This window comes from Pithys albifrons, chromosome 12 (genome assembly GCF_047495875.1).
Source record: "Pithys albifrons albifrons isolate INPA30051 chromosome 12, PitAlb_v1, whole genome shotgun sequence".
Taxonomy (NCBI): Eukaryota; Metazoa; Chordata; class Aves; order Passeriformes; family Thamnophilidae; genus Pithys; species Pithys albifrons.
In genome coordinates, this window is record NC_092469.1 from 8,309,096 (window position 1) to 8,333,642 (window position 24,547).

The window sequence follows — 24,547 nt, forward strand, 5'->3', positions numbered from 1 at the left end:
CATGGTTTTTAAGACAGAGTTTGGATTTTAGAATGGCTGGAATTATGAGAATAATTAGTTTACATGCTTGGAACATTTGAACTGGATGTGAATCAATTCCTAGGAACATATGCTAGGGAGGAGCATGCATGGAGAAGGCATTACTGTAAGTGAGGTGTGTTTTGGCTTGGCCTCCTTTGTAGGTTTTGTTTAGTTTGCTCTTCTTAGGAGCAAAATTGTAAAAAGATTGTAAAAAGTCCCTGGTGATTTAGAAAACTAAATTCAGAGCAATAGAACTGTGAAAAGAAATCTGCAGTGCATGAATCTCCAGATCTGCTATAAAGGCCTGGTTCCCCTGGGAGGGAGCAAAAAAAATCCTACTCTCTTGAGGCAATTTCTGACATTTTGGTCTCTTTGCCTCTTATCACAAGAGACCACTCAGAAGAGGAATGCATAGAGATCATTCTATATAAAATGTTTCAGAACTACAGTAATTCATACAGTTTCTGTGAACTCCTGATACTGGAAAAACCCCCACAATTAAAACTGTGTTCACTACTTTGAAATCACACTTTTCTATGCCTTAGGTTATTGTTGCAAAGGCTATTTCCCAAAAGTACTTCATAATCAATTTAATGCATGTTAAAAACTCATTCTTTATTTGCCCACACTTATCAGTTAATGAAATTGCTGCCTGTTGAAATTCAGTTGTGAATTTAGCCATCTTCATCTGTAATCAAGCCATAAAAGTCTTGTTAAAACATTTGCTTAATACTAAATTATCTGACAAAAATATTAACATAAACAAAGATAACTGAACAAGGAGTGTTATAAAGTAGAAACGTTACAAACCATGTGCCATACTTTTAAAAGTGATGTTTTTATTACTTTTTCTGTTTATTTTTTCAAGCACATATGGTTCCCCATTCACTATTGAATATTCATTTGTTCCTGTCACTTCTATTACATTTTATTTCTTATTATAGTATTCTGTTGCTCACTAAGAGCATTAGTCAAGGCTCCCCTTTCATAATCATTGCTGTATTCTACTGAAGGAGTGTGGGAAAAAAACTTTAAAACAGAAAGGGCCTGTTTAATGAAAACTCTGCATGTTAATATCTCCATGATTAGAATTATGTGGTTTATATAATCCATTGTATATTCCTGATGTATATATATATATGCCTTTAAAACATACAGAAGAAGTTAGGATGTTCTTTCTTGTCTCTGTTACCTTTCTGTGTTTTGCTACACCCTCATCATGCCTAAAAGCATCACTTCAGTGTACACACACCTGTATTTACAAACTTCAGAAATCCCACTGTTCCATATCTGGCTCCCACTGCCTCTCTGTCACCACAATCCTGTTGCATCAAGTGTCATATCTTTTTCCTCTGCAGGGTTTTAGATCACCTGCATATTTGATGAAGGCACAATACAGCTCTTTCCAGTCTTCATAAATATTAATTATGTTAATTAAATATTAAATCAAGTAGTAAATCATAATAAAAATTAAGATATTAAATATTTATTGAAGCAGATCTAGTGTTGGTGACTCTGAGAGCACATATCCAGAAATTATTCCCTAGCTAATGCTGTGCCATTTATAATTGTTATGGTAATGGTCCAGCAGGCAAAAATGTGTTTCAGATCTCTGTGTTCATGGTCAAGTCACCTCATTGTTCCTCCTTGAAATAGGTTTGTTGAGCTACGTTGAAACCACTGATAACATTTTTACAGTAAATTCCTCATTTAGGGAAGGACCATTATAGCACAAGACAAAAGGATTACACTACTCAAAGCTGTCACTTGGTCTCATTCAAAGACTGCTGGCCTTGGAACTTGGTCTTTGAGGAGTTCAGGGCATAGTGAAGGAATGTTGTATTTTAAACCTAATCATCACTGGGAGGGAAAAAACAAAACACCTGACTATACTTTCCTGATTAGACTTTCTACTCCTGGAATTCTCACCATGGAAAATACAAATTTGCTGGACATCCTCCATTTTATTGACTAGTGGGTATTATCTGAGCTTACAACTCTTACTCTAAGCTGTGTTTAGTGCTGCAAAAAGAACTGATGGACTTTCCCTGTTTTCTACTGAAAAGGTTCTGATGGTATCACCTGGCCTTGGGTGTTCCATTAAATTGCCAGTATCTTGATAGTTCTGTTCTCTTAACTAAACCATCACTAAAGCTAAACTTACAGCATGGATTAACAGGAACTTAAAACACAGCTTCACAAGTTTAAAAAATTAGTGAAATGCTACAACAGGGGAGTAATCAGGCATTGGAATGGGCTGGTCAGAGAGGGAGTGGATTCCCCATCCCTGGAGGTTTTTAAACTGAGATTGGACATGGCACTGAGTGCCATGATCTGGTAAAGGGACTGGAGTTGGACCAAGGTTTGGACTTGATGATCTCAGAGGTCTTTTCCAACCCAATGAATTCTACAATTCTATGAACTATGTTCCTTGCCTTTGCTACATGTTTTCTGTAACAGTATTTTCTGTACCTTTCCTATGAAAGGTTGAATACTGGGGGAATTTGAGCTGTAAATCATTTGGGGCAGAAGAAATTCCTGTTTCTTCTGAAATTCTTGTTTCTTCTACATTGTTTTGAACTTCAGGCTCCCACCCCCTCAGAACTGTCAATCTGTTTTTTTCTGCAGAGATATTTTGTTCATCGTTTCAGTATGGAAAAATAGCTGCTAATTGGGAGAAGGGAGAGCATTCAATACTCCAGAGATCTTAATCCTCCTGCCCTTGGTTTCACACTGTAGGAAGGATTTATTAGGAGGGCTGGTCTCTGTAGGAGAGCTGCGGTTGGAGCAAGGGAGGTGACCCTTCCCCTCTGCTGGGCACTGGTGGGAGAGTGTCTGGAATTCCGTGTCCAGTTCTGGGCTCAGCAGTACCAGGCAGGCATGGACAGAATGCACTGAGCCTACAGAGGGACTCGGGGTTATCAAGGTTTGGAGCACCTGACATATGAGGAGAGGTGCTGACTTTGTTCAGGATGCAAAAGAAAAGGCCTGGGGGGATGTTATCAATATGTATAAATCCTTTATGGGGTGATAGAAGGATGCAGATATCATGTGAAAAGAGCAGACACAGTGGGCAAAACTTAAAACACAGAGATTCTTTTCAATCACGAGGAAACCAGAAAAGAAGCCTGGGAGGTTGACAACACTGGAACAGTTTGCATAGAGAGCCTGCAGAGTCTCCATCCTTGGGGGTATTCACACCCCAAATGGACATTGCACCCTTCTCCAGCTGACCCTGCTCTGAGCTGCAGCTTTGGACTAGATGGTCTCCAGGAAACCCTTCCAAACTGTTCTGTGATTCTGTGTTTCATACAATCTATGTCCCAAGAGTTGGTATTTTTATGGCAAAATTGACACTAATTTACTAGAACATGTCATGACAGAATGGAAAAAGTCAGATTATTAATGCCTGTACTTTTTCCTCTTTATGCTGCTTATTTTGAACTGTTATTAATTTTCAGATATTCAACTGATTTTCAAATGTTGAAGAAACATATCTTAGATTATTTTCACTAAACCACTATTCAAGAGAAGAGTACAGGGAACTCACACAGTTCCTGGAAGCATTAGAAGCATAGAGTCTGACAAGAAGTTCTGCCTCTTGCCTTTTTCTTCCAAGTTTAAAGTGATAAAGTGTACCTGAAACTTAGAAATCCATGTCTGAATGTTTGAAACCATTCATTTTTCATGGAATGGACTCCACACATCACAGGCAAATTAGAACAAAGCCCTTGATGCAACAGGCAGAATACTGAATATGCAATAAATTAATGTGAGCTCTTTTGGTGAACCAGGTCTAAGACTTTCAGATATCAAAATGAATATCCTACCTTGAGACCTCAATTTCCCCAAAAAGATATATCTTAAAAGAAATAGGAAAAGTCTGTTGTTTGGTGTTGGGTTTTTTTTTCTCTATATAAGTGTTCATAGGACCTGGTTTTATAATTTTTTATTTCTGGTCTCATTTTTGTTCAGATCTGAAGATTCAATTTCACTTGACATTGTAGTTGTAATAATCAGCCTTGCACAGCTACCTATTTGAAATAGCTGATTTAACAAAAAATGAGGCTAAAATTAATCAAAACTTGTAAGTTCCTGTTAATTTTTAAATTATGCATTGTAATGTATCTGCTGTCACCATGTTTTGTCAGTTAACTTCCTATAGCCTAATCTTTCCTGAAAAGCTTGCTTGCTGTTTCTGCTGTTCTTTTTTAATGTAGCAATTTAGAATTAAAAATAATTATCCCCTTGCTTTTCAACAATTGTACTGTAAATTATTTTAAACCTACTGTGGAATTAAATGAGGAAGGAGATGGTGAAATATACTGCAAATAATACATTGGCCACCCACTGTTGGGCATGTTGATTGATATTAAAACTATGTTAAACTACATAGGCTCAACCTTTATTAATCTAGTATAGGTATTATTTATAAATATTTATATTGAAACAGATGAGGCTAAAGAGAATACTCCCTGAATTTGGAGGAAAGCAGTCAGGTTTTTCATATGTTTCTATGTGGAAACTACTTTTTAAAAAATCAAACATAAATTGTACAGATTTGAGAGAAAAAAACCCCAACAACGAAACAAAACAACCCAAACAAGCAACAAACCCCCCAAGTGCAAGTGTGTGAGTTCGTAGCAAATGTTGAAGGCAAGAAAGGATTAATTAGGCCACAGCTTACAGGTGTCACACGGAAAGACAGTTTTATTCAAGAACTCCATGGAGAGAAAAAAGACAGGTAAAAGCTAAACTCTAACTTCTAATTACAGAATATATCTCTCCCTTATTCCCACCCATAGCTTCATCCCATAGGTTGAACCACAGTGTCTATAAAACCCATCACAGCTTTAATTGGATGACACTCTTCAGCAGATGTTCATTTTTGCTATGAGAAAAGTTATCTCTCAAGATTCCTTTCTATGAGCAAACCGACCTGAAACCTTCTTATCTTACTTGTTTTGCTAACTGTTGGTCCTTTTCACAGAACTAAAATCCTGCTCCTGTCAGCAGGCCCCAGAACTTCATCTGCCATTCTAAAAACCCTTTTTCTCAACTCAAAAATCTCTCTTTCTCTCCACACCCAATAGTCAGGTATCAAAAAGAGATATTAATTTGTGTCTAAATGAAAAGAAAGCTAACCAGAGGTTATCAGTAGGCAGTTGGTGTTGGACAGGTGCAGAGCAGGCAGTGCTGGGGGAGACTCTTCTCTCTGTGCTGCCTCTCACAGCTGTGGCCACACGTTACTCTGGGATGGGCAAGGGCACAGCAATTTAATATGCCTTAGATTAATTAAGAAGAAGAAAGCCATTGCTGTCATCAATACTTGCATGCCAGAATTGAACACTAACAGGCTTTCTTGAACACAGTTGACAGGAAAATATGCTCCTCCTTTCTAAAACAGCATATAAATAAACATGAAAAAGCAGCTTCTTCCTTCTGCTGTTCTGCATTTCCTTAATTTAGGGGAAAATAGCTCATGTGAAAAGGAGCCTGCACTGCATGTTTTCTCTTTATCAATATGGATGTTTTCCAGAGGTGACCAGATAAATCAGTGGAGAGCGTTTGTCTCTCTGGTAAAAGGGGCGTAAAAGGAAATGACTGAGGAGAACAAAGTGAAGTAAAATGCCAAGGTTTGTGCAGAGCTGTGGGGACATCAGGGGTGCTTTCCCCTTGTCTGATTTGTAGTCCATTTTGGCACTCATTCAGGATTGTGGTTTTTCTTCCTATCCTGAATAATTAATCCCAAAATGGTGATTGATTTATAGATAGAAGTAAATTTGGTAAAGTGAGTTGCTGTCTTGGATGTTATCAGAGAAGCTGGTAATTAAATGTAAGGCTCTTTACTCAACACAGTTCTGGTAATGGTTCTGCACCTTTCATGCTTCATCATGAGGCTGCAATGTCTGTCCAACTCAAGAAAATTATGCACATCACAGTGTCTTGGTTAATCTCATATTTGTAAACCACAAAAACTTCTAAGCTATTTAATAAGCACTTTATAATGTCTAATAGTTCTGTCTTTCTTTTCTACATGTCCTTATTTACAGCAGTTTTTGGCAAGACTCCTGGGAATTTTTGAAAGCAATAAGCATTTTTAATTTTTATAATTGATACTGAAAATAAGTTTGTACACATGGAAGCTTTATAAAGAGGCACTGGGCAAAAAGAAATGTACTTATATCTGCCATGTTTTGTATATTCTATCATAATATTCTACCAGAGGATCACCTGGGTAAAAATGTAAAATAGTGGATGCTGTTGTGCTTAGTTAATGCAATAATTTCTATGAAAACCAGCGTGGTTTAAACTTAATTAATGTACATTAGAGCAATCAGCATAAAGAAAGGAGTGTTGACACATGACACGTTTCTGCTATGGAGACTTCAGAATTTCAGATAAGGAGGTCAGTGGATACCTGACCTGAAGTTACACAACCATATTAGAGAGGAAATTGGTTCTAGTATATAATTTCCAGAAACATCCTCAGGGAGTACACAGTTATGATTACTTAGTGGCTTTAAATCAATGCAGCTGCTAGAACAATATTTGTAATATTTCACATCTTAAAAATGTTTTAAAATATGAAATTAAGGATAATATTTTGGCTGAAGACTCCCTTCAGTTTGTAATATGATCAAAACTGGCAGTTTAGGGGGCAGTCAGCAGATTCCATTTGAACTATAGGAAAGTGGGAAAGAAAATGCTTCCTCTGGTAAGAGGAATATAGAAATATGACTCTGCAGCTCCTTCAAACTAATGTTTCTTTAAAATATTGACTACAAATATTATTCAGTTTGACTTGGAAGAACATTTACTTCAATAAACTGTGGCAGTAACGCCATTATTTTCTATGTTTCTCTTATTTGGTGACAATGTTCTTGGTTTCAGGAGCAAATTTATTGCCCTTAGTTACAAGCCAAACTTTTTCCACTTTGTAAGGTTAAAAAATGGGCTAAGCTTATAAAACCATACCAAAGATATATGAGCCTCAAATGCAGCCCCTTCAGCTCTTTCATTCAGTTACATTTTACTAAGGAAACATATTTTTAACTCTCACTAGCATTCCCTAAAATGGCTGATTTGGCAGTATGCAGATTAAAGAGAAAAATACATTCCAGGTAGCATGACAATGGGTGCAGCAAAACTAAGTGTGAGTGAAATTTTCTTTCAATTCCTTCAGCTGTATCCTCATCTGAGTGTTAATCAGCACAGCTCTACTGATGGCATTTCTTTAATTTTCCATGGATATTTCCTGTCCTTCAGAAGATTGTCTGAATCCTTACTATTTTTGGGGTGTGTATGCATCTGGTGTGAGACAGGCAAGAACTGTCTCTGCCTCATGTTATTCCAGCTCAAGTTTCAAATCTGAACAGTAACTTTGATTTTTTTTTTCTGTGTATTTCCTTCCCACTCCCTTTCTTGGAACTGAGGCTTTTGAATAAAAGATTAAGTTTTTAAGTTCAGCTGCTCTGGTGAGGTCTGTTAGCACTTCCAAAATGCATTTTACAATTGCTGTGAGAGGATCCTACATGGAGCTTCAGAGAGTTCTGAAAGGTCTCGCACTCTTCAGGCAGGAACGTGCTGCCAGCAATTCCTGGCATGGGTTTCATGTGCTGTGCTTACATAACCAACTGAGAGCCTTTTAATCAATCAGCTTGTGAAAAAAAACAAACAGATTCTTGTGTGTGAAGAAAGGGTGATTGAGGATATGTATTACTAAGCCTACATTAAACTCCAGATTTTTAAATTTCCACTTCAACCTCAGTGAGTAGAAAACACATGTACTTTAAAATGCAGTTCAGTTATGACATCCTTTCAATAGTTTTACATAAACTTACTAGTTATGGCATTTTAAAGATTTTTGAGGTATTGGTGATGCACTCCAAGATGGCAGGAAGCAGTAGGATACATTCAGCACTTGGGGTAGAGAAAACAGTATTGAGGAAAATAATCTAAAGAACAGACAAGTTATGTAGTCCATCTGTGCACAGGGGATTGATCATGCACCCATGTAATCTCTCATCTCAGAAGACTGCAAAATGTAAGTTTTATCATCCTATGCATTACAAAATCCTGACAGTAAATTCTTTATATTATACCAGTCTTGTATATTCCTTATTGCATGTCTCATATTAATTGATGTATAGAAATACACCTTGAATCAATTCAAAGCATCTTTTCATAGCACCTTTAAGCGTATGTGCTTTGTTGGGAGCCAGATAATGTGTTTGTTAAGAGAAGCTCTTAAATTTTCACACAGTAGAGAGAGAATTTGTTAAGAAAATGGGCAAACTTCTTTTTCTCTTTAATTCACTGACATGGCAGTTGAGACCAGACAGAAATAGTTCCTAAAGAACACCACTGCATCAACAATCTGCAAGGATAAAATAGAAGCAGTATGAGAAGGAGAAAACTCTGATGACAGATTGAGTATCTTGTTTTATAACATAACTGCAGAGGGCTTGAGAACTTTAGACAGTGCCAGTGAGGGGGCAGAAGAGAAGTCTATGCACATCTTAGGAGAAGTGAGTTTTAATCTCCAACACATTAACCTCAAGTCTTCTTTGTGAGGTACCTTAGTCTTGGTTTTGGAAATGCTGAACTCTCTAGTGTTTGTGTAAATGGAAGAAATTGAGTAGAGGTGGGGAGAGAAGAAAAAGTTATGAGTTTTACAGGTATAAAATAAATCTGTGAATTGCATTACTTTTCAAAGAAACATGTCTCACGAGTATGACCTTGCCAGCAAGCTCAGGAAGAGCAATGCTATCCTGTCAGGACATGAAATGAAGAGGATTGGTTACAAACTTAATGTGAAGGAGGTGGGTTTGTACCATGTTGAACTGGGATTTAAACCAGTGCCCATCTGTTTTATCAATGAAAATTTTATGAGGTCCAGTTGTGTCAGTCCAGCTTCAGAGAGTGGAAGCAGGAGACTCTGCAGGGCACAGATTTATTAAAGAGGAACCAGGGGTGCACTACACCATCTGCTACAGCATTCACTGTCCTGGACCATACTCCACTGACACCCATCCCCATCAGTCAGGCTCATGCTACATCCAGAGCAAGGCATTAGTACTTGAGCTGAGAGGAGTGGTGTTACACCCCAATTAACTCCAGACTTGATTCCATAGAAAGGGAACATTAAATGGAGACATTACTCCCTTTATATGACATTTGCAAGACAAGTATTGGAAGATGAGGTACAGGCTGCTTACATTTTGAGAAGGATGAGATTTTATTTGAAAACTGAGAAATGGGGCTCACAGAGAAGCTCAAAGTTAAGATGTAACTTGATGATGGAATATTGGTTGTGTTGCCCTTATAGTGGGCAACTGTTCAATCTACTCAATACAACAGAAGCCAGTCTCTGAGATTACAAAGTAAACAAAGGGCAAATTTTAACCACATAATCAACTATTGAACAGCATAGCCATAGATGGGGTGAATTTCTGTTTAGTCACTCCTTAAACCAAGGCTGGACATCTCTGAGATACAGCGTTAAGTCAGAAACTATGGACTTGATGCAGAAGTTGCTGGTGAGTATCAGTCAGACCATTTGGCAGTTGTCCCTTTTAATCTTAAATCCTCTGAGCTGGAGGCACATCTTAATACTTATTGCTGGACTGTTTCTCCATGTATCATGAAATGTTCTGCTAGTCCAGAAAAACATTCTGAAAGGTTGGTACTCAAACATGATCTGTTTCTATTTAAGCAAAATACAATTTGGGGGACCAAGTACTATCTAGACATCACAATCAGGATGTGACCCTATTGTGTTGCACGCTTAGTACATCCAGTAAAATACAGCCCTGGGTATCAAGGGTTGTTCAGTAGAATTTAAAAGGAATCTTAAGGTAATCATTGAGATTTTTTTGATACAGCTCCAGAATGAATGAAGAAACTATTTTTAATGACCACAGGGACCAGTGATCTCTGAGGGAAGGAAAAAATGGTAGTCCAGAGAATAAACATGAAGAGATTGGTAGATTCTCTTTTTAATCAAAATACTCAAACTGAGAAAATTCATCAATAAATGTGATGAGCAAATATTTAACCTTTACGTTCTGATTGTGTTCACTTTCCAAACAAATATAGTTAAGGATATTTAAACATTTGTGAGTGTTGAACATATGTTTACAGAGTAATTATATTTAACATTCGGAAAGTCACGGAATGCTTTCCATATTCCTGTTATGTGCCCTTTTATATTAATGTTTTATAAATGTCACGTTCACTAGTATATTAAATTCCAGCTTCTTTCTAAACTAACCAAGGCAGTTGGTTTAGAAGATATTTGTCTCAGCTGTAATAACTTCTTGCATTTAAATATATAGTTGGTATTTCCAAATTGCACTTTCCAGTAGGCCAAGAGATTAAGTGTTAATAAACCACATGATTAAGCAGAGGTTTTTATTGCAGCTGTCCTTTTGCAGCATTTCAAATGATCTGTTTGTTGTTACTGTGGTTTCCCCTCTGTGCAGGATTACCTTTGCTCAACGTGAATCATGCAAGTCAGTGATTAACAAGAGATTGGCTAACGTGGTTCACTGCATTATGCAATTTTGATATTGCACCTCATTTCACCAATGGAGAAAAAAATTCTGATAGCGAAAAACGCTTTGAAATAAATAACTGCTAAGAAGCTTTTTGTCTTTTCAGCAGCAAAGGTATTTATTGACAACATTGGAGGCAAGACAGCTCATACTGGGCAAAAACTTGCCTAACTTGTTTGTGTAAAATGAGCTATTTATACAGTCTTAAGTTCATAGTTAACACCTTCTAATTTCCATATTAATGCTGGGCAAAATCTTGGGCGGAGCTTTCCTTTTGGCTTGAAATTTCAGTAGTGGTCTCCTGACTTCATCCTTCGGGTGGTCTTGAAGTGTCTTCATCACTGTTAGACATGTCTTTTCTTTGTTCAATGACATGACCTGTCAAACTTGCAAAATCTTGTCTTTAACTCTACAAAATCTTGGATCTTTACTATTTCATCCAATTAAAGTGTCTAGCTTACTTTAAGGTATGACTTTTAATAGATGGTACACTGGTCTCTATAATTCCTAGACAGTGTGTACCAGAACCAAGTGACTCCATTCAGGAAAGAGATTGAGGTGCTGGAGTGGGGCCAGAGAAGAGCAACGAGGCTGGAGAAGGGACTGGAGCACAAGTGCTGTGGGGAGAGGCTGAGGGAGCTGGGGGTGTTTAGCCTGGAGAAGAGGAGGCTCAGAGGTGACCTCAGCACTGTCTAGAACTACCTGAAGGGAAGTTCTGGCCAGGTGGGGGTTGGTCTCTTCTCCCAGGCACTCAGCAATAGGACAAGGGGGCACGATGGGCTCAAGCTCTGCCAGGGGAAATTGAAGTTGGATCTCAGAAAAAAATTCTTTGCAGAGAGAGTGCTCAGGCATTGGAATGGGCTGCCCAGAGAGGGGGTGGATTCCCCATCCCTGGAGGTTTTTAAAGTGAGATTGGCCGTGGCACTGAGTGCCATGATCTGGTAAAGGGACTGGAGTTGGACCAAGGGTTGGACTTGATGATCTCGGAGGTCTTTTCCAACCCAATTGAATCCATGATTCTGTGATTCTGTTCCCAGAGCCCGTCGCCGGTGCCAGCCTGACCCCTGCCGGCGGCCGCGGGGAGCGGGCCGGGAAGCGCACCGGGCTCGGCGTCTGGAAGGAGAAACGGCTGGAACAGCCCCGGGAGCACCGGGGAGAGCACCGGGACAGATGCGGGGAGCAGTCCCGAGGCCGGGGCAGGCCGTGGGGCCGCAGCGGCCCGAGCGGGGCGGAACGGGGCGGGACGGGACAGGACGGGACGCTCAGCCGGGCCCTGCCGGAGCCCGTACGGGGCGGGGCCGCGCCGGCGCCAGGGGAGGGCCGGGCATGGCGGCGGGGCCGTGTGAGGGGCTGCGGGCGGTGTGAGGGGTCCCGGGCGGTGTGAGGGAAGGGGTCGGTGTGACGGTAGAGACGGGTGTGAGGGGTCCCGGGTGGGTGTAAGGGAAGGGACGGGGGCGGTGCGAGGGGTCCTCCTGGGCGGTGTGACTGTCCCGGGCAGTGTCAGGGTCCCGAGGGTGGTGTGAGGGATTCCGGGCGGGTTGAGGGGACTCGGGTGGGTGTGAAGGGACTCGGGCGGTGTGAGGGTCCCGGGGGCAGTGTGAGGGGTCCCAGGTGGGTGTGAGTGTCGCGGGCGGTGTGAAGGTGGCGGGCGGCCATGGCTTCGGGCAGCGCCATCCAGATCCCGACGCGGCTGCCGCTGCTGCTGACCCACGAGGGTGTGCTGCTGCCCGGCTCCACCATGCGCACCAGCGTGGACTCCCCGCGCAACATGCAGCTGGTGCGCAGCCGGCTGCTAAAGGGCACCTCGCTGCGCAGCACCATCATCGGCGTCATCCCCAACACCAGCGACCCCACCTCCGACTGCGACGACCTGCCCTCCCTGCACAGGTTCGGCCCGGTCCTGCTCCCCTCCGCCCCCGGGGGGTTGGGGCTGTCTGTGGGAAAGGCTTCTCCCCTCGGGGAAACCTCGTCCTGCGCCGGCCCGGCGTGCGAGGTGTCGAGGCCGGAGCGGGAGGCGTCCGGAGGGAGAGGCTGGAAAAGCAGACTAAAGGGGTAGAGGGAAATAAGGTCAAAGAACGCAAGCCAGGGCTGTCCCAGCTGGTAAACAGTGGCGTTTTTCACTCTGTGTGTAACACGGAGAGTGGCCTTGTTCGTGTAAAATGAAAACTAATTGTGTTTCTGTGGGGTAAAGTACGAGTAAAACGTGCTGTAACTCTCTCTCTCCGAACTTTATCCAGACTTAGTGAGGTTTGGTAAGGAAATACTCTATTTTAAAAGTGTATAAAGAGGCGCTGTGATGTGAAACGTTTGCTGAGCCCGAGGCGGGCAGTGTCTCACCGGGAAATGTGACCTGCAAACACAGGGCCTGGTTGGGCAGAACTGTCAGCTGCCTGTCCACACCAGCGTCCATTAATTATGAAGGAATTACATGGGTTTCTAAATTGCATGACTATATTACAGTATCTTTGTTGGGTTTTCAATTAATTCATTCATTTTGAGGTTTGGGTTTTGGCTTTGCAGTCAGTGTTACAAAGGAAATTGTATAACTTGGTTGCCTGTTGTAATAAGGAGCTGTGACCCAGAAGGGTCTTGCAGCCTTGTGGCTCGATTGCTTCTGTTGAGGAGGCACACAGAATGTTGGTGGAAGGTGGCAAATAGAACAAGGATGTGATCTGTTTTAGGATTGGCACTGCTGCCTTGGCAGTCCAGGTGGTTGGCAGCAACTGGCCCAAGCCTCATTACACGCTGCTGGTCACGGGCCTGTGCCGGTTCCAGATCCTGCAGCTGCTCAAGGAGAAGCCGTACCCCGTTGCTGAAGTGGAGCAGTTGGATCGACTTGAGCAGTTTACTAATCAGCATAAATCTGAGGAGGAGCTTGGAGAGCTGTCAGAACAATTCTACAAGTATGCAGTGCAGGTAATATGTCATAATTTCAGTTATTTATGCATGTATTTGGGCTTTTTATTTGTTTCCTAGCTGCCCTTCTGTTTTTCTATTTCTTATCTTTTTCAGTAAAGTTTCAATGTTTCTGCTACAAAATAAGTGTTTTTGTTATAGCTGAGGTTTCTGTGTCACGTTCCAGGGTGGCTGTACAGCTCAATGCAGGATGAGTCTAACTCCGTGTGTTAGTGCTATGATAAATTAGTATTTTATATATAGCAATGCACAGTCCAGTAAAAGGAATACTTTTGATTAATTTCCCCACTATTAAATACCTGTATATGAAAATATATATAATGGATTTTTTTAATTATTAAAAGGAAAAAACCTTGCTTATAAACAGATGTATGTATAAACTGGATATAATGAATTTGAGTTTAAGGAATGTTTAGGAGACTTAAGATAACTGAGGAAATTTTTAAACAGAGTGTGCTTGGGAAATTAGAGATGTAGATATTGAAATAAAAAGGCCGCAATGATATTTCTGAACTTCTCAAAAAAGGAGAAAACACAAAGGCTTGATGCTCTTTGCTGAGTTAGTGCCTCTTCTGTGAATTTTTTGTGAATTTATTTCAGTAGCTTTTTGGCAAACTGTCTAGACATGCTTCACAGTGAAAGATGCAATCCTGTTTAGGTCAGATACTCAGATAATATAAAAAACCCATTAATGTTGTTCATGGTGTGTTTCCTACAGCTGGTTGAGATGCTGGATATGTCAGTGCCTGCAGTTGCAAAGCTGAGACGTCTTCTGGACAATCTGCCTAGAGAAGCTTTGCCAGATATACTGACTTCCATCATCCGTACATCCAACCAAGAGAAGCTTCAGGTATCATGGTCTTCAACTTTTTAAGACAATTAGGTATTTGATAACTTATTTTATGGTCAGTCACTTTTAGATAATTTTGAAATTGCTTACTGTACAGTGATGATGTTGTTCCAGCAGGTATTTGTGTTACAGCTGAGCATGAATGATTGTAAGAAGTTATGCTGTTGTTTAAAGTGTTAATATCTGTATATGTGCCAGAACTCACCTAACAGCCAAATTCATCTAGTTAGCCTTGGAAATGGTTCATTTTATTAAACAATAAATACAGCACAGACTTCCCCTTCCCATGCTGAAGATGATAAATCTAAAATTGTGTTGAAACCTTGCTTACCCATCACAGCTGACAGATCATACTAACAGCTTCAGAGTAATTTCTTAAAGTCTTTTTTAAAACATCTTAAAATATGGTTTCTTTAAATACTGGTACACAGGTTAAATGTCCATCATATGTCAGTGTAACTTCATGCAAGAATGATCTTTATGGCTTGATTCTTACTAGTCTGATTTCTGTACTTGCTTGCTGTGTCTGTAAGTTTTGTTCCCTTTGTCACTGGTATTGCTGCACCTGGAATTGAAGGTGTAAGTCAGGTTCTTTCAAAGCCCCACACAGAGAAATTAATGCAGTAATGTGAAGGGAAGGTGAATACAGCTGAATATCCTGCTGGAGGAAGGTACACTAGTTATTAACTTCAGTGTGTTCCTTTTTATTTGAATTTGTGAAGAAAAGAGCAGCCCTTGGAAGCTGTGGAAATACAGAGGAGCAGAATTCTACCCATTTACATATATGAATTCAATGTGAAAATGGAATGTGTATACAATTAAAAAAAACAAACATAAAAATCTCACAACAGAGAAATCTTAAGGTATAAGGACTTTTTTTCCCTGGGTTAACCAAGGAAGTCATTTAACTTTCTTAGATGGCCAGCTCTTTCCTGAGGCTCAGGAATTGAAAAACAGAACGTTGATAGACGTTTGCTGCAGAAAATGCAACTGAAATATTGTAACACTTAAAAAGAGGCAGAATAAAGGACTTTTTTTCTAGTTTGGAGTGCATGTAGTTCAATCATCCAGACCCTTGAGGACAGATTTTGTGTGCAGTATTCTTTTTGCTTTTCTTGCAACATTTTTCCTAGTACATCTATTCTGTAGCTCTGGTCAGAAGGCAGTGACTGTCCCCTCCATGTTCTCTGCCCACAAACTGGTGATGGCTCGGTGTGAACGTGGTGCCCACTGACAGCTCTTGCCCTCAGATTTTAGATGCTGTTCGGCTGGAGGAACGGTTCAAGATGACCATACCACTGCTTGTGAGACAGATTGAAGGCCTGAAGCTGCTCCAGAAAACAAGAAAGCCCAAACAGGATGATGATAAAAGGGTATGGATCTTTACATTTGGGATACTTAAGCATCCTAAATCAGTAAAAAGATGCACTTTTTAAACAGGCTAATGAATGTGCATGATTTTAATTGTGCAAAACTTTAATGTATAGTCATAACATTTGATGGTAAGTCTGGAGGTGCAGAGAGCACCCAGCTGGCAACTTTGGCTGTTTGGATACCTAAAGGAGAAAATGTTTCTTTTAAACTGCCTAGACTTTATTACTTTATTTATTTACTTACTTACCTGCTTACTGACATTGAATAAATGCTCAGATTCCTTTAAAGAGGTATCTGATGCCCAGTTCACTTGCATGGTATGCACACATTGAGCTTTGGCCTGTGCAGTGAAAGGTGTATCTTTAACTGGTGGCATTGCAGGTGAATGGTGGCTTTTGGACATTCAGATGAACAATGTGCACTGTAAAATGCAGCTTGGTAAGGTATGGCAGCTTAGACTTTTCCTGCATCCAACTGCACTTGTGCAGGTTAGTCAATGGGAAGTAACTGAGAAATGGAAAAGGGTGAGAGAGACTTACCCATTTTGTAAAGATTAGGTTTATTTTGCCTAATATGAGGGGCTGCAGTGCTTGAAAAATCACAAATACTCCCTTCAGTTTTGTTCTTGTTTTCTGTGGTTTGCTGGTTTAGACTATATGATAAATGCACTTAGGGAATACTTAGTGTAAAGTAAGAACTCTATTGTTGTACCAATAACACTTTGCTAAGTTATGGTTAAGTAAAATCTTCAGTATTTTTCTGTGCACCTCATGTGTTTATGCCCTGGTTTACATTCAAAGCCAAAGTGCAGCCCTTATTTAAAGAACAAGACCTGATGCTGTTCTCTGACTCTGTTCTCCACTTCTTAGGTTGTAGCTATTCGCCCTAATAGAAGAATCAGCCACGTTGCAAACACTACAGAAGATGAGGAGGAAGAAGAAGATCATGATGATGTGGTCATGCTGGAAAAAAAGATTAGAACATCCAGCATGTCAGAACAAGCTCTTAAAGTTTGTCTTAAGGAAATTAAAAGGTAAAAACGGTGGTTTCTTCTCATATTTTATATTTCAACACAAATTTTGCAAACCTTTGTCAATTGATACATGTTTGTGTTGGTTGTGTTTTGGAAATTATTTTAAACGTCAGTTTTGCTCAGTAGCAATCTCGTGGTGCAGGAGAGTCTGACTTTGCAGTTAATTCCTGGTTGCCCTTATGAATTCAGTGCGTATATCTCCAGGTTAAAGAAGATGCCTCAGTCAATGCCAGAATATGCTTTGACAAGAAATTACTTGGAATTGATGGTAGAATTGCCATGGAACAAGAGCACAAAAGGTAAACCCTTCTATTTTTGGTGATTGTCTCTTGCATAGACATTTTAGGACAAGTAACCATCAAGTACTTAGTTCTGTCTTGTAAAAACATCATTAATATGTTAGTTTAAGCCAGGTAGACCTTTAGACTTCAGTGATATCTATACTGAATACCTTGTGTAGCTCAACTGTACATTTAAGAATATGAATTTAAAAAGTATTAGGAACAGTTTCACAGAAAAATGAAGGGGTTATTACTTACAATTTGTGCTAACATGTATCAAAAATAATGAAGAAATGAGCAACCAATACTTTCTATATGTTGGACAAAAAGATTTCTGAACATTTCTGTAGCATTGATCTTCCTGAAAAAGGTTCTGGTATATCTTAAGGTAAGCAAGTTTGGTAAGGAGCAAAAGGATGGAAAAGCACAATTGTAGTTAATTTTAATAATTACAACTTGAGGTGCAATAGAAAAACTGATTATCATGTCCTCTTTGTACCAGTTTTCAAAAGTTGTGAGGCTGATACTATCAGTACAGAAACAGTATGCAAGAATGGAGAGTGAGGAAAGATTAGTAACCATTTTTACAGGCCAGTGTGCTGATCTCTCTTCTGTTTGCACTGACAGATCGCCTTGAAATCCGAGCAGCTCGGATTGTTCTGGATAATGATCATTATGCTATGGAGAAGCTGAAGAAGAGAGTTTTGGAGTACTTAGCTGTGCGACAGCTTAAAAACAACCTCAAAGGGCCCATTCTTTGTTTTGTGGGGCCCCCAGGGGTTGGTAAAACTAGTGTTGGAAGATCAATTGCAAAGACTTTGGGTCGAGAATTCCACAGAATTGCTTTAGGAGGAGTCTGTGATCAGTCTGATATTCGAGGCCACAGGTAACTGCTTCTTCCTTTCCTAATTGCAATTTTTTCTCTGCAGAATGTATTGATTATTTTCATTGTTCAGCTAATGCAGAAAAATCCTGCTTATTTGAAGCAATGGTAGGTATTTATTGATTTTTCTTTGGTATCCAGTATGAAAGAGGAAAAAGTGACAACATGGTGCATTTGTACAATGACAACTCGAAAATTCACAGTTGTTTTGTAGACCTTTAGTTCAGCACCCTTGGTAAGATGAGCAGCGTGTTTATTGCTGTGCATCTCCTGTGGCAAGTGCTCAGGAGTGTTGTTTTCCAGAGTGTTTGACACTTCCTGGTGTTTGTAGCTTGAAAGAGCCATCTCTAAGTTTTTTTCCTAGTGTAGGTTTGGTCAGTGTACCCAGCAGCCCCCTGGGGTTTGTGGCACCTTTGTTTGAACTGGAGCTGTCCAGGTGTGCAGAGCTGGCCCTTTGACCCATCCACGGACACACTGGTGGAAAAAGAGCCCAACTCTGTCCTCCTCCCCCTTCACTACCTGTTACTCCTGTGATTCAGAAACTGTGGGCAATCACTGTTTAGTCAGTAAGAATTCTGATGTTTCAGATTACTTATGGTCCTAAACACAACTTCTTATTCACCAGCACGTTGCTATTCGAGCTGAAGCCACTAGAGGCTGTGGAACACTCAGCGTTGGGAACAGGAATAGCTTTTCCAGGGCAGAAAGGACTGAAGCCTTTGGAACAGGGAAACTACCTCTTCAACTTGACATTAGAAACAAAGTCAAACTTTCTGTCTTGTGCTTAGACCTAATAAAGAATAAAGACAGTCGTGTGATAGAGCCTTTAAAAAACATTTAACTTCAGGTGTTTGTGGCTTTCACACATTTTTGAGGGCATTATTAAATTATTAATGCGTGTTAGAGGCTGACCAGTATAAATTTCAGATTAAAAATTTACTTGAAATTAGCTGATGGAAAGTATTTGATAGGAGAGTTTATTTTTCACCAGAAAAGGAAAATATAATCTAGAATTAGCAGGAGTATTGTGGGGTTACTCTTCAACAAACAAGTGTATGGTTTAAAACCAAACTTTAGAGCAGTTGGTACCAGGAATCCCTTGTAACTGACTGCTCTTCCAAGATTTTATAGGTAAAATCAAAACCAACTGTTGCATACTGTTTTTGACATTATGCTTAGGGGTTTTTTTCTGCTGCTCAGCATAAGATTTAATCAGATTAGAACTACAGCCTCTGTAATGTCCTTTTGCATGAATAAATCCTTGAAGTTATTCCCAATCAAGTGAATCCATATTGTGCATTGGGTGGCAGTCAGAGGGAGGAATCAGAGGTAGTCTAGAAGTGGAGGAGACACAGGCTGTTGTGTTCTGAGGTTTACTGTTGGGTAGGCTGATTTTCTAATATTACATGTTAGGAGACATTCTTTTTCTTCTCCAAGTTCCTTATTAGGCTTTAGGGCTTAAGGATTCCATTAACATTGCAGAAGAATGAGACTGTATGTACCTACTAAACACTGAAAAACATGTACTAAATGTACTAGGACATTAAAAAGGAACTGTGCTTGACTTGTAAGCAAACAGTGCCTGAAATAGCATTGACTTGGGCTGCCTATTCCTGTTGTAAGTGAAAAATGCAGACAGAGCCTGAGCAGAGTCAGATGTGTTAGAGGGCAGCAGGGTGGGGCGTGTGTTTAAGTAACTGCTGCTCCACGTGATGTGGAAATGGGGCAGTTGGAAACGCCCAGGTTTTACCATTTCAGTGGGGATCATGTGCCTGCAGCTGGGGTTGTGAATCTTTCTGACAGGGTGAAGAGCAGCAGCTACTGTTCTGTATTCTCAAAATGAACTAATCATCTTGGTACAAAACCAGAACTGTTTTATCAGACATCCTTCAGCTGCTGTTTGCATTTACCCCTCATCTATACCATATGTTAAATTTTTCTGGTTTACTTTTGTAGTTTACTTGTATTAAAAAAAAACCCCAACAAAACAAACAACCCTGAAGGATTACTTACAGTTCTTTTTGCAAGCTTACTGCATTTAAAATCTCCTCAGTATTGATATTTTGTGTTCTACAGGAACCGTATGAGCCTATCTCTTGTGTGTGTGTGTGGTTTTCTGTTTTTGAAAAGGAAAGGTGTAATTGTGCCATTTATTTATAGTTGTGCTGGTGAGATAAGTGTGAAGCTCTTCCTCACCTTCCTGTGAAGCTCTTTCTTACATTACCATTGCTTTTCAGTTTCTGGAAGTTTGAAGAGTTTACCTTGGGCTTAGGCCTTTGCTGAGGATTTATTCAGGCTGCCCCGCGTGAGGAGAGGTGATTCCTCACCTGCTCCCTGCACTGGTTTGTCACCAGCACAGCTGGCAGAAGGACCAGCACAGGCCTTGTTGCACTGGAAAAAACACCCCTCAGGCAGTTCCAGTCACGAGAGGAACAGCTTTGCTGTACAAGTACAAAGCACAGAGATATTCCTGAAGTCCTTGGGCAGGCACAACCTCTGGCCTTGCAAACACAATTAGCTGTGACCTTGTTGCGTAGCCAAGTTCAGAAATAGCCTCTTTGGTGGCACTAACTTTGTTATCCTTTTCTGCCTCTGCAGTTAAAAATGATGTAGAACTCTTTGTCCTTAGATCAGCATGAAGACAGTGAGTCATGTTTCTGTCAGTAACACTGGCACTGCTCTGAGGGTTCCAGTTCCTGTACATTCCTAGTTTACATTGGGAGAACCAAGAAGGTTGGATTTCCCACCTGGTTTTCTGCCTTTTCGAGGTTATATAATTCCTAATGACATGCTGTACAACTCTAGTGTTTCATTTAACTTTTCACTGACTTAACAAGTAAAGAGTCTACTGAATTACAGAAGTTTTGTGGCATGAACTCTTAGGGGGTTTTTCGACGTGTTCCTGCGGAAGTGAGATAAGCAGGAAACGATCTGTGCTTTCTGTTTGAGTGAGAAGCAGCTGACTGTCCTTCCAGGCCTGGTGCATGGAAAGAAACTGCATCAAAGATGAGCAAAGCTGCATTGTATCATCAAAAATGCTCGTGTAGAATATTGCTTCTCTTCATTTCAACCCTAGCAAAAATAATGAAATAAAGAATAATACCGTATTTGGGACTAGTGTTCACAAAGTGCAGTGTTCTGTTTCACAACTTACAAGGCAAAAGTTAATATCCAGAGAGATAAATGGCCATATCTGCTTGTAATTTTAATATATTCTTGTGGGTTTATGTGTAAATACCTGCAGGGCCTGTCTTACCAAGGACATACACCCTTGGAGATTGTCAGTCTTTGTTTAATGTTATAATAGGTATTGGTCCCTCTCTAATAAATGAAGATGTATCACAGATTTAGACTGTTACACCTCTTTGCCTTCATTTAGTTTATAAAATAAATCTGTTTCTTAAAACTAGATGGGACACAAGATAGTCCAAAATTTTATAGAATTTAAAATGATCAGGTAGAATTCTGGTTATATAAAAACAGAAACATGCATTATAAATGTGTAATGTCTTTAAGCATGAACTTGAGAATAATGTACCAAGCAAGAAAAAAGAATGTTTAATGTTTACCTAATTATGTTATCCTATTACTGGCATAAACAGAATATTAGAAAAGGTTGGGCTGCATTGTCTCTTATAAAATTACTCTCTAGTGCAGTGAGTACCTTTTGTTAAAAACAATGCAGACAAGAACAAAACCACCACCATCAAACAAAACAAAATAAAACCCACAAAAAAACCATAAGAAAAAAAACCCAAACCCCAAAGAAGTGCCCAAATTGCTACAATGATTAAATTGGTTACACTGGTAACTGATTTATTTCTGTGTACTTCAACTTTGCTCCAGTCTGGTAATTTTGTGATTGCATTTTATAGAATCCTTCCATCCTTTTGGCAAGGTGTCCATGTGCAGGTGGAGGAGGAGGTGCTGTCATAGCTCCCCATGCAGAGACTTGCTCTGTAATAAATGTGACACAGCACATCCCTCAGTGAGAGGAATCCCCTCCTTGCTGCACACAAAAGCAGGGAGGTGACAAAGCATTGCATTGCTGGCTGCTTCAGGCTTTAGCAGCTGCCTCAGGAAGGTGGTAAGAGGCAAACTGAACTTCTCTTGCATTGCTGGCTATTTAGAAGATCTTCAAAGCTTTTATTTTTGTTCACATCTAGAATTCAATACAGTAACTGCAGTTTGTTTCCTCAGTGGTTAAATGTTACATGGAACTTAGATAATTCCTTTGTGGTTTGGGTTCTGGTTTTGTTAGTTTTTTTTTTATATTTAAAGTTGTCTCTAGTAACTTTTGAAATTACTCCCATGGTATTTTTGGTTTCATCTTAGTAAATGTCATCCTGTTTATTTTGGACTGTAGTAAAACAGATCATGTGGCAAAGCAGGCCTGTTCTGCTTATCTGCTCTGTGAGGTTCATGAAATAGACACTGTAATTCAGCACTTAATGTACCTCTTTCTTCTTGAGTGACCAGAATTTCATCCTCTTAGTTATAGTATTTGTCGTAGTTGTGGCACAAGCAGAAGAGATTGTGTTCAGTGCAGCAAACAGGGGATCTGTGCATGCAAAATACAGTTGCTCCGTGTGTGTTGTTGTGGCAGAAAGTTTTTCCTGATTTTACTAAATAAATTCAAACTCATAATTTTTTGTTAAATTGCACTGTTTAGCTTTTCATTTCATATTGAAATGACACAGGAAATAAAATTATTTTTTTCCTGAGTATTAAAGCATGCTGGATATTATGGGGGCATTGATAGTTCAGCATAATTGAGATTTTGGTCTGATTGGTAACATGCTGTTTGAACTCTGTTGTGATGATGAAATCCTAGTATTGTAATTATTAAAATACTAGTATTAATGAGGTTCCCAGATCTGCTTCTGCTTGTTCTTAGAGTACAAAGATGCTTGTACTGAAACATACAAATTGGTTGCAAGTCATAAAATTTGGCTATCCTTAGATGCATATGGTTATCTTTCCAGACCAACTGGTACACCATGGAGCTCAGATTTTCATCTGCTGCCACAATGCTTGTTTTAGTTCAGTCGTATATTCTGTATTTTTATTAACTAGTTCCAAACATTTTCACGAAAAAAGCAAGAATTGTTACAGTGCTGCTTGTTGTTGTATTTCCCTGTGAGTTGTCTGTGCTTTGCTGCCCCTGCCCTGGCACACTCTCACCCCTGGTCCCCCTCTCTCCCCTGCCCTGGCACACTCTCACCCCTGGTCCCCCTCTCTCCCCTGCCCTGGCACACTCTCAGCCCTGTTCCCTCCCTCTCCCCTGCCCTGCCCACTCTCACCCCTGTTCCCCCTCTCTCCCCTGCCCTGCACACTCTCACCCCTGTTCCCCCTCTCTCCCCTGCCCTGCACACTCTCACCCCTGTTCCCCCTCTCTCCCCTGCCCTGCACACACTCAGCTCTGTTCTCCCTCTCTCCCCTGCCCTGCACACTCTCACCCCTGTTCCCCCTCTCTCCCCTGCCCTGCACACTCTCTCACCCCTGTTCCCCCTCTCTCCCCTGCCCTGCACACACTCAGCTCTGTTCTCCCTCTCTCCCCTGCCTTGGCACACTCTCACCCCTGTTCCCCCTCTCTCCCCTGCCCTGGCACACTCTCACCCCTGGTCCCCCCTCTCTCCCCTACCCTGCACACTCTCACCCCTGTTCCCCCTCTCTCCCCTGCCCTGCACACACTCAGCTCTGTTCTCCCTCTCTCCCCTGCCCTGGCACACTCTCACCCCTGTTCCCCCTCTCTCCCCTGCCCTGGCACACTCTCACCCCTGTGCCCCCTCTCTCCCCTGCCCTGCACACACTCAGCTCTGTTCTCCCTCTCTCCCCTGCCCTGCACACTCTCACCCCTGTTCCCCCTCTCTCCCCTGCCCTGGCACACTCTCAGCCCTGTTCCCTCCCTCTCCCCTGCCCTGCACACTCTCACCCCTGGTCCCCCTCTCTCCCCTGCCCTGCACACTCTCACCCCTGTTCCCCCTCTCTCCCCTGCCCTGCACACACTCAGCTCTGTTCTCCCTCTCTCCCCTGCCCTGGCACACTCTCAGCCCTGTTCCCTCCCTCTCCCCTGCCCTGCACACTCTCACCCCTGTTCCCCCTCTCCCCAGGCGCACCTACGTGGGCAGCATGCCCGGCAGGATCATCAACGGGCTCAAGACTGTGGGGGTGAACAATCCCGTCTTCCTGCTGGATGAGGTGGATAAACTGGCCAAGAGCCTGCAGGGGGATCCTGCAGCAGCCCTGCTTGAGGTAAGAGGGGTTTGTATTTAGAAAAGAATTAAAATACTGGTCTCAGAAGATTGACTGGACAAAAGGTAACCTGGCAGTGCCATCTTTGTTGCTCGAGTATTTCTCAAATGCTACTGAGTTGTGACATTTTTGGTTTCTGTCAGTTACTCGGGTACAGTGCAAAGTCTGTTACAAAGTGTGCTAAATAAGGTACCATAACCCTCACTGAGCTGCACTTAAACACAAGGATGAACTTTTTGTGGTTTGTATATTTAAATACTGTTCAAGCCTTATGTGTTTCTTACTTGGGGAACTTGAAGACAGATTTTTAATGACCAAATGTTGTTAGCAGGAAAGAACTGTAGAGCAGCCAGACAGTAGTTGACTTTTTCAAGT

General features: G+C 41.0%; 1 protein-coding gene across 1 annotated transcript in view; it reads left to right on the forward strand.

The window, feature by feature from the left end:
• Positions 1 to 11,906: 11,906 nt before the first annotated feature.
• Positions 11,907 to 24,547, forward strand: part of LONP2 (lon peptidase 2, peroxisomal) — a 38,589-nt gene continuing 25,948 nt past the window's right edge. Inside the window, exons 1-8 of the mRNA XM_071567882.1 lie at positions 11,907 to 12,467; positions 13,262 to 13,496; positions 14,215 to 14,346; positions 15,597 to 15,719; positions 16,590 to 16,753; positions 16,958 to 17,052; positions 17,662 to 17,920; positions 24,031 to 24,172. Coding sequence (XP_071423983.1) covers positions 12,235 to 12,467; positions 13,262 to 13,496; positions 14,215 to 14,346; positions 15,597 to 15,719; positions 16,590 to 16,753; positions 16,958 to 17,052; positions 17,662 to 17,920; positions 24,031 to 24,172 — 1,383 coding nt within the window. The 5' untranslated portion in view covers positions 11,907 to 12,234. The remainder of the gene's footprint in view (positions 12,468 to 13,261; positions 13,497 to 14,214; positions 14,347 to 15,596; positions 15,720 to 16,589; positions 16,754 to 16,957; positions 17,053 to 17,661; positions 17,921 to 24,030; positions 24,173 to 24,547) is intronic.